Below are 23,596 nucleotides of genomic sequence, written 5' to 3' on the forward strand. Positions count from 1 at the left end.
ATAAAGCGTGTAACAAAATCAAGGTCACACAAATAACGAGAAGCACGAGTATTTAATATACACACAACTTACATACATATATAGAAGCCGGCATTTTTTGCTTTTTGTTTGTTCATTTGCCAAATGTACGCACAACATTTATTTTATTTAAATAATTTTCTTTAACTCTCACTTTCCTTCGACAAGCGAGAATTCATTAAGGAAAGCAAATGTGCATATGTATTTATGAGATTTATTACATAGATTAAATGTATGTATGTATATCTGACCTCTGGGTTTGACCTCTACCTTGTATGCACATATATATGTACATATGTATATTTTAAATAAAAGTACATATTAACCAAGCGCATATTCGAAGACAACACAAGGACTATATACATACTTACATACATACATACATACATGTATATGAACGGTAGTAATATTATATAAGTATACTAACTTTCGATATTGTCCTATGTATTTCATCATACCTATCTGTATATACAAGTTTAAATGCATTTTAGTAGTACTCACGTACCCTTTCAATCTTCTTTTTGTTTAAAATTGAAATTAGTATGTAGCTAAATAATCGTTGAATTATGTATGTACAATATATACAAAACAAATATTTATATATTTAACATTCGTATAAATACTATATTTTGATCTTTGATATGACAGTTGATAAACACCGGAGGTGTGTCTACATTATTATAAAAAAAAAATAAACCAAATATTAAAGTTTTGTAATCAATGAATCCAAAAATTGACCTTTACCTGCACATTTTTACGTACACCTGAAATTTTTTTTCCTGTACATAGGAAAATATAGACTTTATATTCTTACCAACAAAGCCTCAATGCAATTATTGACCACTATTTGAGTAAAAACGTCAGAAGTGTTAATATTTCAATTGTAACATTTATATTATATTTTATATATAACAGGAATTACAACATATCATCAGATAATTTGTACATAGACATATTTGATTATAATTTTAGAAAACTGTAAGTTTTCATTAGAACAATATAGAAGATGCAAGATAAAAATGAATAATTTTGTGCATTGTGGTGGACAACTTCACATTAGTTGCGACACGACTTTCTCTCAACAATTCTTATTTCATATTTCTTTTTATATGTCGAATTTCTCTCGCCAAAATACAATTTCACGAGCTTTATTGCTGATAAAATGAATCGCTCTCCTGGTTCACTGCTTTTCTCTATACTATCTCGTTTACTTCTTCCTTACATACATACTTGAATATGCACAGAAATGCCTATGATTTAATAGTCAATGCATTACATAATACGAACTACGTGCTAAAATAAAGTAAGCAGAACAATATGAGCTAAATGTAACAATATGTTTAATATCTGTTATAATGCCCACTTTCGATCCCTCCCTTCTATTTTAATATGTGTATTTGTTTCACAATTTTCGAAGGAAAAATCATATTTGGTTCTTTTTACTTAACGTGTCATTTATTAGAGATAATTTAATTTCAGTTGGATCATCTGATAATTAGATGTAAACATATGCATACTACTTTATTTTCAGTTGTTACAGAAGTAAAGCGGATTTTAATTCGTTTATTGGGATTAAATGCTGCTGATCTATTGTGTGTATACGTTTATTAAACCCATACGAGCTGCAATACTTCTGTTTTAAATTGTTCTCATATCCACTTTAGTCCTTGCTCTGCATGTATTTGATCAGATCGATGACGCGGTTGGAGTAGCCGAATTCGTTATCATACCATGAGATCAACTTAACGAATTGATCGTTCAGGGGAATACCAGCCTTAGCGTCGAAGACAGACGAGTGTGTGTCACTGACGAAATCGGTAGATACTACCTCTTCATCGGTGTAGTCCAAGATACCCTTCATTGGGCCCTCTGAAGCTTCCTTAACCTTTTGCTTGATTTGGTCATATGTAGCTGGCTTGTTAAGACGTACAGTCAAGTCGACAACTGAGACATTTGGTGTTGGGACACGGAATGCCATACCAGTCAGTTTGCCGTTCAATTCAGGGATAACTTTGCCTACAGCCTTAGCGGCACCAGTTGAAGCGGGAATGATGTTCTGGGCGGCACCACGTCCATCACGCCACAGTTTGCCTGAGGGACCGTCAACGGTCTTCTGGGTGGCAGTGGTTGCATGTACAGTGGTCATCAAACCTTCAACAATACCGAAGTTGTCGTTGATGACTTTAGCCAAAGGTGCCAAACAGTTGGTGGTGCAAGATGCATTAGATACGACCTTCATGTCAGGCTTGTAGGCGTCCAAGTTGACACCGCAAACAAACATTGGTGCATCGGCAGATGGTGCCGAAATAATTACCTTCTTGGCACCACCCTTGAAGTGAGCAGAAGCCTTATCGATTGTGGTGAAGACACCAGTCGATTCTACAACGTATTCAGCACCAGCGCTAGCCCAGTTAATGTTGGCTGGGTCGCGTTCGCTGAAGACAGTGATTTTTTGGCCGTTGACGACAAGTGCTCCGTTATCAGCAGCAACGGTGCCCTTGAAACGACCATGGGTCGAATCGAATTTGAACAAGTAAACCATGTAGTTTACATCGATGAAGGGATCGTTGACCGCAACAACTTGGGCACCTTTCTCGACAGCGGCACGTAGTACCAGACGACCGATGCGACCGAATCCGTTAATACCGATTTTGGACATCTTCACTTTTTTACACTTGGCTTATTGACTTCAATTAGTTAAGTTATGAAAAGAACTACCGTTCAATTCACCAGCAGAGAAACAACTGAGAACTGTAATTCACCCGTAGTAAAGCAATGTTAGAGAAAAAGCATACCGGCTATCCTCAATGTCACTTGAAGGGCATTCGAATTCATCCACCAAGTTTTGCAAATTGCTGCGCTGGTATTTTTCCAACAATTTAAACTTTTCGTTTGTTGAAGTAGAACGGCTAGTACTATTATTTCTGTGAAAGCTTTTGAAGTGTTGCCAACAAAATAAAAAACAATATGCCATAGGTAAGTTCTAAACCCAGCAGCTATTTAATCACTATACAAATGTTTACCACTTCACGAATATTAATATTATTTTCGTTGAGAATATGAACTAAGCTTGCTTTTTAATGAAATAATTTATTTGATACTTTAAAATGGGTTACGAACAACATTTATACAGTATAAATACGGGATAACGTCTTGATTGTACCAAAAAGCGACCCTATACGAAATTAATAAAACAGCTACTCCTTAATTTGTGAACATATCCTATTTTGCCTTCAATAATTCCATAGCTCAGCACTCAATACGAAAAAATAAATACAGACATTTCGTCTAACTTTTCCAGTTTGCGCTATCTTCTTTGCCGACAAATTAAACTCCCCCCACATGAATACGAAATATAGTGAAGACCAAAATTTCTTTATTTTTTCTTACGAAGATAAATAAAAAACTTAAAACATTTCAGTTTTAATAAATTTCGAGAATACATTTATCTCTGCTTGATGTTTAACTATTTATAAAGTTAAAATAGTAACCTAGAGATAGATTTGTTTGCTTACTACCAAGTGAAAAATATTCTTTTGGGGAATTAATCTTGGCTGATAGGTCATCAGATAGAAATATAAATTTATTGAGGTATGCACTATGGTCAATTTAACCCTCCCATATTTCACAGGGACTCACATATGTAGGTACGGCACGCTTATAAATTTGAGGATCGCGCTAGGCGCTGTGGATATGTGGATTCCAGGGGCTAGTTCCTGCGACTACAGTTTGTTACGCAATCTAGAAGCAAATGCTCCGGTGTTTCAGACAACATTCACAGAATCGGCCTATTGCAGATAAAACTATGCCCATACTATGTGTATCTTAAGCCTACAGTGACTGAGGTATATTGAGATGCTTATCTCTCTCAGACCGGTATACGCTGTTAAACCGTTTTATGCACTCCTTAACTAATAGCTGTGTTCAGATTATATGACAACTTTGCATTCCGCTTTAATTATAGAATGATGGTACGCACCACATTTTACTGAATTCCCTCTGGTTGCTCTACTATGGCTGTTCGGTTCAGTGGCCTATTCATTTGCAAACCGATTTTTATTTCACCCTTTAAAGCAATATAAAATTAATTTAATTAAGTATGTGTTGCAAATTAAGAATATAATATATGTATTTTTATTAGAATTATTTTGAAAAATGTACTACAATAGTTACCCACACAACTATTTGAAAATAAATTAAACAAATATTTTGAAGATGTGTATTAAAATTAGTTTATTTTTTAATTAAATAATATTTTATTAATTTTTTTTTTACAAATTTCCGATTAAATTACGTAGAACCATATTAATTAATCTCTTGATGCCTTTATGCACATCTCTCTAAATGTGGACGAAGCATAATCAATATCAATATATTAACAATGTGTAGTGTATTTGCGATAAAAGTAAATAAAGTAGCCAGGCTTTTTTGTGTTTGATGCCGTATCTTGTTAAATATACGCTTGGCAAGATGTTTTTCAACATTTTTCAATTTCGGAACGACTTTTCCCAAGCATTTTTTCACTTTCGTAATATAAAAAAATTTAAGTACTTTAATTTTAATATTTTTAGTCTTGATGTGTGGTAGTAGTTTTTTTATAATTACTTTTTGTTGTCAACAGGCAACTTTTACTGATAAAAATAAATATATAATTGAAGACGCAACTGATTTTTGCAATTGAGAATCGTACTTAACCACAAAATGTTAGTAAATAAATGGTATATAAATTTAATTATCATGGCGTTAAAGTTGTTGATGAGAATACACAGTTGAAATTATTTGTATCCAAATAATGGCAAAATTTGTTTTAAACATGTGAATATGTATACAATATTTGAATACTGCTAATCGAAAACAATAAATTCGAAAACAATAAGACCACATGCATATTATTATTATTTTTTTTTTTTAATTTGCGAAGAATTTCTAAAAACAAATATTTAACTGATTTTAATTGAATTATAAATAATAAAAACATTTCATTTGAGTGGTAATTTCTTAATCACAGAAACAAATATCTCACTTTAGTTCCTTTAACAAAAAATGCATAGCATCCATTTTTATTTGCCAACCATATTGTATTTTAAAATTACTACATTGGTTGAAGAAGATCCACAGATGCGATTATTCATAATGTTAAAACAATATAAAAAATAAATTCTAAAACAGATTAAAAAATTAAATAAGCTTTTTTATGTCTCTCCGACACGTTAACATTGCATTTGAAAAAAAGTATGCTTTTATACGCCTTTCTGGTTAAACCGATTATAGCATTAGTTAAATGTTTCTCTGTTCCGGGTGGTTATGCAATTTTAGGCAACGTAAATTATTGACATAATTTCATGATTTATCCGCATATGAATTTATTTTCAGCAGATGTTTCAAGATTTTTATGTTTCTTCTCTGTACATATTTTCATCGTATGTTTGTTACGTATTTATGTGTGTTTATGCATAAGTCCATCGATTTAGAATATCCATGCGCAGGCAATTCATTTGTATTAGTTCAGTTGTCATGTTTTTTGTTGTTGTCATAATGGAATATAATGTTGTTGTTTTATATAGGTATTTTTGTTTAAAGTTCAATAAAATTTTTCAATATTAATTAGTATTATATTTAAGCAAACTTAAAAACTTTTGACATTTCCTGTTGTTATTAACTACTGACAATATGATCCTAATATATGTATGTAAATATACATACTTACATACTATAGATAAATGTTGTATGTGTTGTGGACTTAACTTTTATTTATGTATGTTAATAAATATTAAATTGATTATGCTGTTACTTTTAGGCGACATATGTATGTAATTTTGTTTTCTGACTATCCATGTTGCGATGCTAAATGACAACGATTTAGCTAATATCGCATATCATTAACACTCTCATTTACTCTTTTTCAATTTAGCACACAATTCTTGACTCATCTTCAATTTTGCTCCGATGTTTGTATATTGACGTCACTAAGTGAATGCATGTATTCTGATTTATTGTTTACAGATTTCGCATCTAACTAAAGTTTCGCCATTATGTTGGCATTTATCCATGCTGAAAGTGTTTCTGGTCGTTGTTGCATGTATGGATTTCGGTCAGAGATCTTTAAGCAAAGCGCTTTTAGCATTCTTTAGTTTGTCTAGTCGCTTCAGCAGGTGATTATTTGAAGTTTCCAATTCCTCCATACGTTCCATGGCTTCACGATTCTATAAAACAAAATATGTAATTTAGCAATTGTCAATAACTTTACATTGTATAAAATAAGTTCATAAAAAATACAACACTTTGAGGTTAATCGAATACATAAATAATTTGAGAAAATGCATTGTAACAAAAAACCAACTTAACCGAAAAAACAAAATACAAACGAAAAAAATAATAATAATTTAAATACTTGCAAAATTATTCGACATAATAAAAATAAAAATGTCAAGGCGCATAAAATATTATAATTTATTATATACATATGTTGATTAGTGAAAAAGGGGAAACCACGAATGAATGCATGAGCGATTTTCCGCTGATCCTCACGTAGTTAAAAAATTACACGCCTATCTCAGAATAAACTGTATGCAATGATAAAAAACTTAAACTATACTTTCATAAGAAACATTAAATTTAAAATTTCTACTTTATGTAATAAAAATGTAATAATTTTCCGAATTTGTTCATTCCAAGTATAAATATGCACGCTCTCACAACTTCTATTACAATAACTCACATTTTTGCCGATAAATGGGGTATAAAGTCACCCGGAAGTTCGAAAATCTTTATATTAGAGACATTTTGGCGCTCAGGGAATTATTGACCCGATTCCACCTATTTGTAACATATAGATAAATAATTGAGGAATGCACCGCGACCTTAGGTCTATTGTGCCCTAAGACACATAGACATACTACTATCAAGAAAGAAAATATCTCAGACATTGACCGATCTTTTCGGTGAAAAGTCAACCATAAGCATTTGGTATACATATTCGGTTCCTAAAGTCATAAGCTGCATACTTCAAGGCATTTTTTGTTCAAAGTTTTATCTTGTTATATTAATTGCTTCTTGATTTGTATACTAGATAGTGAAATAATCAAATAAAATAAAAAATTGTATTATATGGGAAGTAGGTGTGGTTGTAGGCTGATATCAATTTCACACTGTAGCATAGGAATATTAGAAGAATGTTATACACTTAATTTAGTTGAAATCGGTAGAGCGGTGCGACGCTTATTGTCAAATTTTCGTCCGGCTCCTTTAAAGCCGTTATATATCATCTTAGGGGTAAAATTTAATGTCATTGGCGTATTTAGTTATTGATCTATCGCCCCTTTTAGTAGTTTTAACAATACCCCTATCTAGGGTGTGGGCGGATTATTATCCAATTTCAATGTTGTTGTTGTTTTAACGGTTATCAATCCCCGTTAAGATGGTAAGGGTTATCTGTGTTGTCATCGACGTCATCTAACGGGAGGCCCAGGAAACGTGGTTCGACGGTGTCGGTCCAAATGAAAAAGGGTGTTAGATGAGTAGGGTTGGTAGGGCATGCAAAGAGGTGGTCAGTGTCATGCGGAGACTCGTTGTATGCTGGACATACATTGGGTATGTCAGGGTCTATTCTGGATAAGTAGGAGTTTAACCTGCTACAAAATCCAGAACGAAGTTGCGCTGGGATCACTCGCGTTTCCCGCGGCAACTCGAGCTCTTCGTCTGCGATGGGTGGTGGTTTGACCCCAAGAACGATTCCCACGACAGCCGGTTCTCCGCACCGGAATTGACTCGGATTTTATCCGACCAAGCGCTGTTTTTTCGGCTATCTAACCCCGTTTGGATCGGTGAGTGTTAATTTATGTTTGTCGTCATTGGAGCAATGCCTTGCAGCAGAGTTGCTCCGTACCCTCCTGACTCGTGCTGGAATTGACTCCAACCCGGGCCCGGAGGAATTTTTCTGCTGCGTTTGCGCAAAAAGGCTCCATCCAAACTCCACCTCGGTCAGGTGTAATACATGCAATGGATGGAGCCATCTTAAGATCTGCTCAGGCCTTAAGACTCACAGGGAGTGGACCACGAGTTACGTGGCCCCAAGTTGCCTACGCAATACTGCGACACTTGCCTCTACGGCTGTGCAATCTGCACATAGTTCGAGCGCTGCGCCGCCACTCACCCCGAGTGGCCAACAGAGGACCTCCACGGTCCCTAGGAGCTCAAACAGGCAACATAGCTCCCACTCTGACGTGCCCCATGCTACTGCAATCCTTTGTGTCAAATTACAATTTATAGGTTTTCGTTTAATGGAGTTTTGTGGGCGTGGTAGTGGTCCGATTACGATAATCTATCCACACTTTTTTGCCAATCAACATTCGCACCAAGTTTCGTCAAATTATCTTAATTTTGTTGCAAGAGTATAAAAAGGATACATTGCCAATTTAGAAAAAAATATTAAAAGTAGTATTACAAAACTTTAAGTGAACGATAAGTGATTTTTTATTGTTGCCTTTCGATTTTTACAAATGAGCAGCTTTCAGATGATTTTCAAATCATAAGGTAACTTATCAAACAATGATGCTAAATAGCTCAATAGCTTTATGATCATTGAAATTTATTTGATAAAATCACTTTTTTCAATGATATGCGTCCAATTACATTTAAATAAATTGCATCTTTAATTCCACTCAGAATGGGTTTTAAACTCTCTTTGAGTGAGTGTGTGTTCGTGACACCTGTGGCTATGTGGAAACTATATTCATAAAAATATACCTTCAAAAAGAATCATGCATTAAATAAATTGAATTTTATTTCTCTAGCTCCCTCTCTCTCTAGCGAAGTGCATTTTTTCTTATATGTGTATCTCTCAAATAATGAATCAGTACGTGCCCTTTTTTAACGCAGTATATAGCAACTATTTTTTTATTTTTCGCTTAATGAAAATAATAATTGTTTTGAATATTAAACACGATAAATTTATAATTGAACTATATTTTTTTACTGAAATATTTCGTCTAAATTGTGCCTATATTTAGGATTTCTTTTATGATACTTTCTTCTAAGCACATATTTTTCTTCATGCACTTAACGATACAGTTAGAACTTTTATTAATTAGGAAAATCGGGGAACAAATCACATGTATATATTTTGAAATATATATAACTATACCGTAAGTAACATGGTTCTTAATGAATTATTTATGTATGTTTGGATTGAAGCATTTAGGTTTTTGCTTTAGATAACTATAAAAACGATTTACTCTTATCTATTGGCAATGACATTCATCCCAAAAATGTATAACTAATAATTCCTAAATTAAATTGGAAAAATATATATTTTAATAAATATTTTGAAATAAATCTATTTGAGTATATATAATAATGTAATTGATTTCTTACTTCTCTTTGCAGCTTTCTCCGTTCTATTTTAAGTTCAGCTTCAGCTTTTTCAGCCGCTTCCGCTGTACTTTTATAACGTATAACTTGCGTTTCTGAACGTGCCAAGCTTGCTTGTAAGCTGGCGATTTCTTGTTCAGCCTTTTGCAGTTTATACTTGTAGTCTGATATTATTTTATTCGCCTCCCCTAAGTATGAATTACAAAATAAACTTTGTTAGCAACTGAAATAATTTTAGCAATTAAGCTGTCTCTTACTCTGAGCTTCATAATCCTCGTCAGAACCTGTTGGACCGTTAAGTGAATTGGACCGGCCCTTGCCTTGGCTCTTGTAATTTTCTAATGTCTCCTGCAGTTTTTGCACTTCTGCTAAAAGTTGTTGTTTCTCCTCGCTGAACTTTTTCAGTCGCACATCTGGCAGCATAAATATTTGTATATACACATTCTTGCAATGTATTTATGTACACCGTATAGTAATACAAACCTAATGAGCCTTGCACTGAACCTAACAGCTGAGCATTTTCAACACTGACTAGAGCACGTTTTGCGTCGGTACCGTCTTCATTCTCTACGGCTACAATAACTAACCCCTGATCCGCGATTAGTTGGTCGCGTTCAGTTAGTTGACCTTGCACCAATTTAAGCTCTTCACTTAATTTATCCAGATTTCTTTTCAGCGCATTACAATCACGTGACTTATCCTTAAATTCACGCTGAAGCTGCGCATAAGATTCTTCCACTTCCTCTAGTTTATCCTTCAAGAGTTGTATTTGATACGTTTGCGAAGCGCGTTCATTATCCAACTGTGCATTGGCTATCATGGCCTTTCGAAACCTTTCCTCAACATCCTGCATTTTAATAGAAAAAAATTCGTAAAGTTAGCCACTTTCCGGTTTAGTTTCCTACACTTACCTTGAGTTCATGTCGTATATCACGCAGACTGCGGCCTTCCTCCTCTAGTGAGTCTTCACTGCTGCGTCGTGATGACATTGAGTTGGCTCGTGCGCTGTTAAGCACTGCACCGAGCGGTGAACTGCCGACGCCGGTGGCGAGCCGTGACCGCGATAATGGGTCGATGCCGCTCGAGGTATGCATGTCAAAAACACGGTCTGCATTTTGCTCTTGCTCCTTCTGTTGACGTTCCAACTCGCGCATCCGTATTTCGCGTGCCTCAGCACGCGCTTGTCGTCGAGCAGCCAAACGGGCCTCGGCCTGTAATTAATAGAATATAAGTAAAAGTATTTTTACAACTACATTGAAAAAGATATTAAAAGGTGCCTCGCAAACTTCATTAAAAAACAACGTGTCTCAAATTATGAAAACAAAATTAATGCTCATTATAAAACTATGCATCAGTTATCTCAACAATATGGCAGCAAATCGAATTTTAAGACAAAACATCAGCAAGTTGTTTTGATGAGACTAACGCATGGATATCTACTTTCAAAAGAATCACCACCACTTTGCATGAACTATAATGACACCCTGACCATGCAACACCTAATAAACTGCTACAACGACACATCGTTCAATGTGATTTGCATACCGCTATAGCAACACTGGACTACGAAAATATAAGAAAACATATACCTCCTATACTATTAAAGATAATTTAGAGTTGAAATGTCCATATAAGTAAATTAATATGTATCTATACAAAAGGCCTAAGCAGTCAGTTCTTTTTTTTCTAGTATGCCTGTAAATTTATTTCTTCTTCTTAATTGGCGTAGACACCGCTTACGCGATTATAGCCGTGTTAACAACAGCGCGCCAGTCGTTTCTTCTTTTCGCTACGTGGTGCCAAGTGGATATTCCAAGCGAAGCCAGGTCCTTCTCCACTTGGTCCTTCCAACGGACTCCCAAGTGAATGGCGATCAGAGAACTTTCTTCACTGGCGTGAACTTCTACACATGACTCCATCCTCCTAGGAAGCACAGAAAATGGGTCTGGCAGTGAACGAGGGCAAGAAGAAATATCTCCTGTCATCAAAAAAACGTCACTGTTGACAGTCATAACTTTGAAGTTGTAGATAATTTCGTATATTTAGGCACCAGTATTAACACCATGGAAAACATCGAGTTAGACCGGCATGTGGCATCTCGTGACATCGGCCAGAAGATGGGAGTTAGTCACCAAACCATTTTAACCAGCAGAAGGCTGGATACACAAAAAACTTGATGTTTGGTTGCCGCATGATTTAACGCAAAGGAACCTTCTGGACCGAATCAACGCCTGCAATATGCTGCTGAAACGGAACGAACTCGACCCATTTTTGAAGCGGATGGTGACTGGCGACGAAAAATGGATCACATACGACAATATCAAGCGAAAACGGTCGTGGTCGAAGGCCGGTGAGTCGTCCCAAACTGTGGCTAAGCCGGGATTGACGGGCAGGGAGGTTTTGCTTTGTGTTTGGTGGGATTGGAAGGGAATCATCCACTATGAGCTGCTCCCATATGGCCAGACGCTTAATTCTACCATCTACTGCGAACTGGACCGCTTGAAGGAGACGATCGACCAGAAGCGTCCATAATTGGTCAACAGGAGGGGTGTAGTGTTCCACCAGGACAACGCCAGATCACACACTTCGTTGATGACTAGACTAGAGTTATTTGCTTGAAGCGTGGCTTAAGGCTGCCAACGCAAACAGGAGTTTTTCGCGAAAAAAAATCTTGACAGACCCCGGTGTTGGACCGACCAGGTTATTTTTTTGAAGCGCAGCCGAAGGCCGCTAACGCAAAAAAGGCGTTTTACGCGAAAAAAAACTTGACACAACCCAGTTGTGGGTAATAAAATGATTTTTTGCGATAGACAACTGCAAAAAACCTTTTTTGGGTATAATATATTTTCTTTATTTCTTTTAGTTCTTTTAGTGGTGGTAATTTTCAACTTTAAACGCAAATATCTTGAAAACTATAAGTTTCCCACGGCTATACCATAACTATATATATTCTTAATCTAGAGAACCTCCTCTATCCGACCATACCCATTTTATTCCTGAAATTCTGAGACGGTATACTAAAGTTTTCCTCTTCTTTCTGACACATAGACTCGCCCATCACTTTGAAAAATTCCAGAATCCTGTTGGGTGCTATTATGATTCCCATTCTGATACATATATAGATCCATGGGCCTTGATCTGGTGTCTATAGACTGCTGTGCAGTATGGAGTTCACTTAGTATACATAACTTTTTAACATTCTTGTTAAATAAGAACTTATCTTTGAACACAAAGTGGTCGAATACAGATAAATAATTGAGATCCAGTGACATTTCATTGAATTTTCGATTACTTTCCGATATACCTTATATAGTATCAAGAATGATAGAAGCATATAGGAACTTTTCAATCATTCTTGTTTGAAGTATACACAAATACGGCAACAAAACAATTGAAGACCAATTGACGGAAATAGAACACTTATTACTTTGAAAGGTAAATAATGACATATAAAAGATTAGATATAATAAAAATGTTACTTCAGTCATAAACATTTTGAACAACCTTCAATATTCTGTAGAAAAACATGTTTCGAGAACTTTTTTAGAATTTGAAAAAAGAAAAAGGGGGCATAGGAGTTTCCCACATAACCTGAAGATATTGGGTGAGTTTCTAGAAGAAATACAGGGTATGAAAAGCAAATCAAAAATTACACGTTTATTAATTTACCAGCGAGTGAGATGGATTAATTTCATATGTTAAAAAACACTATTTTTTATGAATAATGCTGCTGTTAATAAGAAGTGACTTGATGAGTATTTTCTGAGCTCTGCGCCAATCTGAAGAATTGAATGCTCTGTGTCTCAAATTATACGAATTGGGAATCGAATAGTAATCCGGTATTTGGGTTCGACGATCATTGGTAAAATAAGAAAGTTAAAATGTTAATTTCGATTAACATGCTTGAACAGAGAATATGCACATATTGAGCATGTAATACAAAGAAAACAAAAAAAAACAAAAAAAAAAATTTCAATAGTTCTTAAAAAAAATGTTGAGTTTCCAATTGCATATTTTGTGCTACACTTCAAAAATTAAGAAAAATTATGAGAAATGTTTTGTTTTGTGTTATTGCTTCTTCCATCACGCTACCCCGCCGTTTTTGTGGTGTATCTGGTGTTATGTGTCTGACCCCTGGGCCGATTAACAAATGGTTTGTTATCGGATCCAATACGATTTACTTTGCCAAAATTTGCTGTCATTTTCTAAATGTTCTTCAGCAATGTTCAGCTGTTCTCTTATGTTTCTTTGTTATATATAGTTATTTTCGGCTTATTCTTCCAAACAATTGAGTATTATTGAGACGCCTTCGTCTACTGGATACGCTAAACCCAAATTTCTCATATACCACATTTCGGCCATAATCGATCAGCATATTCCGTTGTTTAAATTTGCATTTTTTTTTTATTTTTAAGCAAATTAATACCTTTAACAAATTTTATGGCGTTACCATTTTTCTCAAACAATACATAATTTTGGCAATCTGAGTTGGATTTTTTTTGTGTAGATTAAAAATCATTATTTTTTCCTTTCCAGAGTACAATGCAAATTTCTACCGATTTCATAAATATTTTAATTTAATTTAACGCTTACAGTTAAAATAATTTCGTTTTTCCACGACGGCGAATTAGTAATGAAATTTGTACAAATAACCAAAGGTTGTGCTATCTCTTTGTCCAATCAAATTTCGTTAGAGTGCGATTGAAAGGAGTAACAACAAAAAATTAAGCAACAAGAAAAAACGTTAACTTCGGCTGCACCGAAGCTAATATACCCTTCACAGGTGCATTTCTTTTAGTAACTATGTGTTCAGTTTGTATGGTAGCTATATGCTATAGTTAACCGATCTGACCAATTTCTTCGGAGATTACATTGTTGCCTTAGAAAATAATCTGTACCAAATTTGGTGAAGATACATTGTCAAATGTGAAAGTTTTCCATACAAGAACTTGATTCCGATCGTTCAGTTTGTATGGTAGCTATATGCTATAGTTAACCGATCTGATCAATTTCTTCGGAGATTACATTGTTGCCTTAGAAAATAATCTGTACCAAATTTGGTGAAGATACATTGTCAAATGTGAAAGTTTTCCACACAAGAACTTGATTGCGATCGTTCAGTTTATATGGCAGTTAAATCGACTCAGCTCAACATACTGATCATTTATATATATACTTTATAGGGTCTCCGACGCTTCTTTCCGGGTGTTACAAACATCGTGACAAACTTATTATACCCTGTTCAGGGTATAAAAATTGAAATTGTGGAAGTTAAAACATACGCTAACGTAGAAAATTATTGCGACGCACTTATTTGATAAAACTAAAAACTAGTTTTAATGAAATGTACATACGTACATACATATATGATGTAGTGGTCCGATCTGAACAATTTGTACGGGGATTGTAGAATTGTCTTGGACTATAATCCATGTCAATGAAGATATTTTGGAAAATAAAAATGTTTTTCATACAAGGACATGTATTTGATCGTTCAGTTTGCCTTGCAGCTATACATATGTATGCTAGCGTGATTGAATCACCAGTTGATATGAATATTATTAACATTTTATTCGGATTGAAGTAACCGTGATTTTTTTTATGATAAATTAAGAATTCTTGATCTACAAGGCTGTTCTACTGGTTCCGACAAATGAGCAGTAACTTGACGATAAAAGGACGAAATTTCCGACCGACAGACAGTCGAACATTGCTAATCGACTCAGCTCGTTCAATTACCTACATACATATATAGCTTACTAGAATAGCTTATTTATATTTTTTTGTTTTATAAATCGATAAATGTTTAAGACTTTCGCAAAAAATTGCAATAACTCTGAGTCATTGAGATATTGGCGCCTTATCGCAAGCGTTAAATAAATGCTAGATTATTTTCAACAAATATAAAAAGAATGCAAGTTATTTCCAAGCATTTATGTATATGTATGTATATAAGCATACATAGGTATACACACAGTTTTCGCTTGAAGTTTTAAGCAGCAATTTTATCAAGCATTATACTAACTGCAGTAACACTTTCGAAAACTGTTTTTTCACACCTTTTTCAATTAAAGCACGGACGGCTACTGAATGTGTGCACGTACACATGTACATATGTTTGTTTGCACAATTTGACGATGGTTATACGCTAAGCAAACGCTGCCACTTAAAGATTACGTCATCACTAAGCTTAACAATCTGCCTAAAAATATACGATGAAGTTTTGAATATTATTGCTTAAAGATTGGTCTGTTAACATTCATAAAAAAGCCATAATCAAGCAGCAATCATGAACATTATACATATTAATTGTGATGTATACATATCTACATATGTACTATATGCATACATGTGTAAAGATATACAAAACCATGCTCGTTAATAAATTAATTTAAATGCATTGCATAATATAATTTGTAAAAGCAGCATATAGAGATCTAATGAAACACAAACGATCGTAGCATTTCATTTGCTGATGACTTGTTTGCTCGCAGGAAAATGTAATGCGTCTTAAAAGGATGTTATGTCGACAGCTAATCTCATAGAAAACATTCTCTAATCAACTGTTGTGGAAACTGACGTTTTTGACCATTTTTTATATAGCGTCAGATTTAATTATTAGGGCAGCCGGTTCTACATTATCGATATCATCAACTTTTTTTACTGTTAAGCGCTGCAAAGAGTAACCACTTTAACAATAGCATGACTTCGTACGTCCTCTATAGACACATAGTACATACTTACATATACATATGTACACATAAGTAAGTTTGAGTTTGAATGAGTATACAAGGTGAAAAACGATAATTACTCACGTTGAAATTGTTTCTTAAATTAAAACTTTAGCACATTTTGTAGTAAAATGTGCAATTTTTGCTACTTCCCATTTATAGTACAACACTAATTTCATAATTGAAATTAACACATAATAAATACATGGCACATCGAGAGATAGGCAAAAAAATAAGAACATTGCCAATGGCAGTTTAACTCAATATATTGTAAAAGATGTTATGTAAAATTCAAAGGCGTTTCTGACACAAATAAAATTTTCACCTTTGCTTATAATTTCGGTGTTAATTTATATTAATAATCATTAAATATTCTAGAAAAATAGTGTACAAATTTTAAATATCAGGTCTCCATGTTTATTTAACAATAATTGTGATAAAAAATATAAAACCTTAGTCCTAATTTGAAAATGAAAGCGAACGAAACCGATTGAAGCGCAGAAACCGGTTTAGTATGAAAATAATATTTTTACAGTAAAATAAATAAATTTATTATATATATATACTATTACTTATTTTGAAAAACGAAACCAGACCACAACAGATGGTTCTACCGGAATTGACTAAGATTTTATCCGACCAAGGGCTGCTTTCTAAGCCTGTTTTAAAAAATTATTGTAGTATTGTTTTACAACCCACTTTAAATGCGTATAACATTTTTAAGTTTCAATGTTAAAGGTTCTGTTCAAAGTTCATAGAATAGAATGTAAGTGGAGAGTCACTTATTTCTCAACTCATGCTGTGTCCTAGATAACGCAATACTATTTGTTACTAAGATTTAAAAAATATAAACATCAGTATGTTCAAGCCATGAAGTTTGTAACACCCGGAGGGAAAGAGGAAATTCTATAAAATATATATGTATGTATCAAGTTCTTGTGGGAAACGTATTTATTTGACAAGATATTTTCACGAAATTGGCATACATTATTATCCGGAATTAATCTCCTAACCATACAAACTGATCGACCGAAATCAAGTACTTGTACGGAAACTTTTTTATTTGAAGAGATATTTTAGCAAAATTTGACGTAGATTGCTTGCCAAGGCAACGCTACATTTTTTGAACAAAATGTTCAAATCGAGTCACTGTAGCATATAGCAGCCATACAAACTGAGCGATCCAGTTTTTGTAAGGAATCTTTTGTAATTGTAAAGTGTATTTTAGCTATATTATATTTATTTGCTTTAGTTTGGCCAATATTTTTGGCATATGATTTGCGGGAATTCGTCTTTTGAAGACTTTCAAAAAGATTTTTTCGATTAGAGCTCAAAATGACGCATTTGAATTTAGAGTATGAAAGGTTCCGACAAAATTTTACTTTTAAAATTTTACTATAATCACTTTAAACTCAATTTAATAGACATACATATGTACATACATATGTAGTTTGCTCACTTTCATCTTTGTATTTAAAAATACATATTTATATTCAAGGTACAGTAAAAAAGTATTACTATGTAATTTGTAAAGAATAAATAAACCTAATCAGCATTTACTTGAATGTAGGTATATACATACATATGTATATGTATATATGAACTAAAATGTGCGTTAATAGATGTACCGCATTGCGCGATGAAGTAATACTGTTATATGTTTCATTACATCTTTACGAGTACGCTATTACGAGTATTACATTTCTTCATACATTCAATAGAGAAGAAACTCTACGAAACTAGATTTGAATGATTATTTTTTTGAAAATACGATGGATTTTATCACATAGGATGGTAATCTTGAGTATGTTATGCTACACTATAGATACTACTCCATGATATAAGATATATACAAGTGACATAATTGAAGAACAGATTATAGCCTGTAAGACCAGCTGTCATCTATACGTACATCCAAAGCTATTTTTGTGTGTTTATACTTGGTCTCCAATATTAAAAAGAAAAATAATTCAATTTGGATGCGCACAACAGAACATCTTACCCTAAATGAGTAAACTCATGAATGTGTGCACTAATCAATGCAAATATTTGCTTACAATACGATTGGCTTCTCCCAGGAACTGTACAATTAATTCATCTTCGGGCTCATCGGAATAATAATAACCTTCATCACCATGATCATTGTTGCTAGCAACTCCGGCATCATCAACAACATTTTTATTGTTGCTTTCTATGCGTGTTGTGGAACTACTTTTTAACAATGGATTAGGCTCAGCTTCAACATCAACTATACATCGCGGTGTTATGGGACAATATGAGTCAACGTCAACTTCACTTGCGTTTGGTTGGTCGGTGTCGCTACACAACGCCAAGTTAGTTGGTGTAACTTTTTGCTTATCACTTGCACTGGTTGGCGCATTATCAGTGCTCACAATTGGCACATAATCACTGTCGACGTCGTTCGCAACGACGTTCGTTGATCTTGTTTTATTGTCATGAGAATTCGTGTCGGTTACATGGTTACTAAGAGAAAATGTACCGGTAATATTTGCACATGCTTCACCCTTCTTGTCCGCATCTTGTGTGATGGGAAGATCATGAGTGTTATATTTTTGAATGTTCGCATTTCTTTCGACATTGTCGTTAACGCCGCTGTTTACGTCGACGTCTTGGTCGTCGTCGCTAGCATTTAACTCGTCTAACAGGTCAGCTTCGCTATAGTCGAATCCCTCCTCGATGATTTCATCATTACTATTCGTACTAATGCTTGTTGTGTACTTTTTATTAAAACCACAATCGTTGTTTGTTTGATGTTTTTCCTTATTAGATGAATCTGTGGAATCTGGGCTCATACAATCATCATCACCAACACGGGACAGGACGTTATTGTTTAGAGCATCTGACATATTGTGACAATTTCGTTTATTTTTTGTTTTACTATCACATTAAAAATTTTGTAAATGAGTTTCGTAGCACATTGAAACTGGTTAGCCCTTGAGCTCAATTTTTTTTTATTACTTAAGTTTTTGTATTTGTATTTTTAGTATGCCTTTGCAGGTTGCGCGCCGAACGAATTAGTTCTCAACACATTTATATAGCACAGACTTATATAATATTTTAAGCATTTTACAAAAACAACAAACAGTATTAACGTTCTTTTTGTTCACTTTTTTCATTTGTTTATTAATTTTTTGCCTCTTGGAATGTGATAAGTAAATTTTTGTTGATTTTTTAACGATTTAGTACGAAGACATGCGGTTGGTACGTATTCACTACACCAACGACTAGCAACTGACTGAAGACTCGCTTGATTGGCTCTAGAGAGTGCGAACTTCCAGTACGAAGAAGAGCTATGTCGACGGGGATTAGCGCTAGAGCTCAAATTTAAACAAATGTCGATGACAACAACGATATTTTAAAAACGACAAATGGCAGAGCAAGTAGAATATAAAGTCGCCGTTTTGAAATATGGTAAATTATATTTGAATGAAAAGTAAAGTTTGAGAAGAGAGCACTGCGTTCGTTTGTTGGGTTGATCGATTGCTTGGGTTTGCATGTTTTATGTTCTCTGGTTGAATCACCGATATAGTTAGCGATGAAAAACGAACGTAAAAGAGCGCAGTGGGATAAAAGAGTACCGAATAGTGGAGTGCTGCGTAACTTTAGTAAACACATGTTCGTACCAATGTTGGTAAGAGCATTAGGGTAGACCAGATGATTTATTTGTATGCAAGATCAGAAGTACAGGTAATTAGCAACAAAAATTCTGTCAAATATTTATTTAAATAAAGTAATGACTATGATTTTTTTTTAATTTTCCTTACAGATTATGGTAAAAACTATGAATTTTATATTATTTTATATTAGCAAATGTAGGGTTTACTTGTATGCAAGATCAGAAGAACTGGGAATCAAAAAAATCTCAAATAATATTTTACATTAAGTAATGATTATGATTTATTTTTATTTTCCTTACAGAATATGGTAACTAGAGAATTTTTTAAAATGAAAATAACTTCTCTCTTATATTAGCAAATAATTCAAGAGAATTTTGAACTACTCTAATTATTGCACAAGCATTTTTATACAATTTGTATACCTTGACGATTTTTGTGCGTACACCGGCCCATACATACATATATTTTCTACAGATGTATATGCAATATGCTAGGCAGGTATGAAAATTACTCAAAAGGTCCAACGTTTGATATGTCTCACTTTCATTGTAGCGTAGCGAAAACTAGTAAAGGTGAACAGATTCGCTGAATTAAAAACTCATCCAGCTTAGATGATCATTTAACAATATTAAAGATCAAAGATATAAAATAATGTCTTATTTAACATACTCCAAGAGAAAATAATTTAGAGGCGTTAAATCGCATAATCTGGGCGGCCATTTTCCTGGGTAATTTTTCGAAATTAACGAGTCGCCAAACTTGGTACATAATGCGTACATGTTTAAACGTGAAACATGAGGCGGCGCACCAGAGATATTTCGCGTCGATTTTATCAAATACCGGTTGGTTAACATAGGTATTTTCTGCTTCATTTTGAAACAATTTTTGAGCATGCAATTGCTTTTTCTGAACCTCACGAGGAGGACTGAACACACTGGCAAAATTTTACACAAATCCGTAAATAAAACCACGGTATGTTTTTTGGTAGACGTTATATGTATATGTATACATTAAAATAACTATGTTTTTTTTATAATTTTTTTGCGATCGCATAGAATTTTATAATTTATTTGCTCTGAGTTAACAGTTTTCGGGTCCATTTCGGTTCATAGGCTTTCTTGTCTTAGGAACGGAATCTACAAGAAATTTTAGCATAATTCACTATTTGGAATAAAATTCGGAACCGTTGCGATTTGGTATATTAGTCTGTCATATGGTGGACGGTATGTTTTAGGGATTTTCAAACAGTGAAGCGTATTGAATAACAATTGAGCATGATAAGCCTAATACTGGCTTTAGTGGAGCTGCTTGGGTCTGACGCTCCTGCGCTTACCCTTACCCTTTCAATCAAGCACTTGACATCAATTCTAACGGAAATATTTTGGATTAAACTGAACTTTGTAGGTCTAAAATTTGTACATCGTTGTAAATATGATTCTTATAACATTTTTTTCTAACACTACTATTTTAATACTCAATTTTGTCTAAAAAAAATGCCAGGATACAGAGCATTTTTAGATTTATTTATATCTTGAAAGTATAATTTCGTTGTATTAGCTGCCGATTTGACAATTTTAAATTGCTAGATTAAAACATATTTTGTTATCGCGGAAATTGTGAGTCATTTTTTAAAATTGTATCATTCTTTATAATAACAAATAATATAATAATATATGGATAAACTAGGCATATAATACAATGCCGATCAAGATACCGAAAATTCAAATCACCGACAAATCAAAACATATACACAGAATAAATTTTAAAATAAGGTAATACACTTAATAAAATATGGTTAATATGGTTCCTAGATCCCAAAGGTGAAAACACTACGAAACGAATGTTAAACTTCTGTATTTAATTGAGTAATTAAAAAACATTTTAAACAATTTTTCTATTCACAAATAAATTTTCTCTGCTTTAGCAGTATAACTACATACATATGTGTATGGAAGTTACTGATAGCTAATACGTATACTAAGTTCCGGAATATTTTATTATTAAGATGAATGTTATCCTAAACATTTAGCAATAACCTCAACCGTTCCAACGACAGTTCGGCCTACGTAACCGGAACGGAGCCACATTTTTTATCCGATCAAGGACTGTCAACTCGGCAGAATTCTTTCGCTACAATAGTCCAGTCATTTAAGCTTAAATTAGGTAGGGTATACCTACCATATGTAGGGTTTGAGACAACTTTAGGGTGTCAATATACAAGTATTTACAGACATATAAATGGGAATATTCACCATAGTGAAATGTACAACTTAATTAGTCTAGTAAATTTACTCACTTCTTTTGCTATTTGATCCAGTGCTTGATCTTCAGCATTTATGCGTGAATTGCCTCGGCGCCTGCCAACAGCGCCACTGCTGTCCATATCTTCAAAAACCTGGTATTTTATTATATACCAGTAAAGAATTTAACCTAGAATATAGAAGCTTATCAATATAAAACGTTAAAAACGTGCATCTACATATTTCATACTCAAATACTTGTGATATAAACGTTAAGCGAAAAAGTGGAATTGTCAATAATGGTGTTGGTTTGCGCATAGCCGTATAGTTAATCGAATTGGAAGTTAGTCGCACCCAGTTGCAGCTTCTATACTGACAATGTTCATTCTAATTTGAAGCCATTTAGGGGCTTTCATGACATATTTTATATACGTTCATATATAAATGCTCATGTTTATCAAGTTAACTAAAACAATATTCAAGGATATAAACCGACCAATCAGAGTATTTTAGAGAATTCTCAATATGTTTTAATACAATAGTTGTAGGCTTATAACATTTAAGGCGACTAATTCATTTAACCCACATTTTTTAACTCAAACTTATAGATTCAAACGATTTATTTTAAAAGATAAAGAAGTTATATCATTGATTGACACATGAGTTTTTCTTCAACAAAGAACAATAAAAACGAGATTGACAAAACAGAATATTGCTTTCTTAAGTTGCGGCCAACACCTTATACTTTTGTACGTCATTCTTATAGGACATTAATAAGCAGATCATTAAGCATGAGTCTTGTAGAAAAAACTACATGGGGTGATAACAAAGTTATTAACTGATTTAGGAACTAGTTTCACTTTTTGTAAATGTTTTAATTGCTCTACATTTATATTCGTTTGAAACTATTATCTTCACTACCGCCCCCTCCAAGTAATCTTTTATTACTTTTCTCCTCTTACACTGCCCGTACGTTCGAAATCTATCACATCAACGTCACTCACTCGGTAAATTTCTACCATCAAACACTGCCGGCAAAGAGGCTAAAAAGTCCAATATGTAACTAGAAAACGCACATTTAACTTACAAACCAAGGCTGCTGCTGCTAAATTTAAAGTTTGAAGTATTTCGCTTTATTTTTGTGTTTTCTTTCCGAAATTTGTCGGTCGGGTTTTTAAGATTTTGGCACACACACACTCTGACAGAAATACAAAAGCTGATTTCCAGTGTTGCAGATCCCTTTCACAAATAACAATGCTGCCAAAACTCTTCTGTGGAAAATGAGATGCCACACAAATTAAAAATGTAGTTCACAAATTATCAATATACAAAACATATATACATAGATGTATAATAAGAAAAAGGTTTATATTTATTATTTAACGAACATCTTAATGTACAAACGTTGGTTGGTTAAAAATTTAGACCTGGGAACTAATAAATAATTACATTTACATAAAACACAAAACACAAAACCTACAAAAGTAATTAAAACTAATGTTGTTACATTTATAACAATGTATCCTTTTTGATTTATAAATTAGCAAAATGTTTAGTTGTTTTAAGTACTAAAATTTCCATATGTTCATTCATTCAAAAA

The 23,596-nt window shown here is 33.7% G+C and overlaps 2 protein-coding genes across 6 annotated transcripts; both read right to left on the reverse strand.

Moving 5' to 3' along the window:
* Positions 1 to 1,446: 1,446 nt before the first annotated feature.
* Positions 1,447 to 2,773, reverse strand: LOC126759452 (glyceraldehyde-3-phosphate dehydrogenase). The gene has a single exon (XM_050474269.1). The coding sequence runs from the start codon at positions 2,675 to 2,677 to the stop codon at positions 1,679 to 1,681; it is 999 nt and encodes a 332-aa protein (XP_050330226.1). The 5' UTR covers positions 2,678 to 2,773; the 3' UTR covers positions 1,447 to 1,678.
* A 1,452-nt stretch (positions 2,774 to 4,225) lies between these two features.
* LOC126759411 (leucine-rich repeat flightless-interacting protein 2) lies at positions 4,226 to 23,202 on the reverse strand. Of its 5 annotated transcripts, none has more exons than XM_050474198.1 (7): positions 23,084 to 23,202; positions 22,053 to 22,186; positions 10,299 to 10,598; positions 9,871 to 10,234; positions 9,645 to 9,800; positions 9,391 to 9,575; positions 4,226 to 6,221 (listed from the first exon to the last, which is right to left on the reverse strand). In XM_050474198.1, the coding sequence occupies exons 2-7, from the start codon at positions 22,137 to 22,139 to the stop codon at positions 6,111 to 6,113; spliced, it is 1,203 nt and encodes a 400-aa protein (XP_050330155.1). In that variant the 5' UTR covers positions 22,140 to 22,186; positions 23,084 to 23,202; the 3' UTR covers positions 4,226 to 6,110. The 5 variants fall into 5 exon arrangements, with proteins under 5 accessions (XP_050330155.1, XP_050330156.1, XP_050330157.1 ...); XM_050474199.1 differs by having other exon boundaries at positions 23,073 to 23,202; XM_050474200.1 differs by lacking the exon at positions 23,084 to 23,202 and adding an exon at positions 22,247 to 22,688.
* Positions 23,203 to 23,596: the final 394 nt, after the last annotated feature.

Source organism: Bactrocera neohumeralis, chromosome 5 (genome assembly GCF_024586455.1).
Source record: "Bactrocera neohumeralis isolate Rockhampton chromosome 5, APGP_CSIRO_Bneo_wtdbg2-racon-allhic-juicebox.fasta_v2, whole genome shotgun sequence".
Taxonomy (NCBI): Eukaryota; Metazoa; Arthropoda; class Insecta; order Diptera; family Tephritidae; genus Bactrocera; species Bactrocera neohumeralis.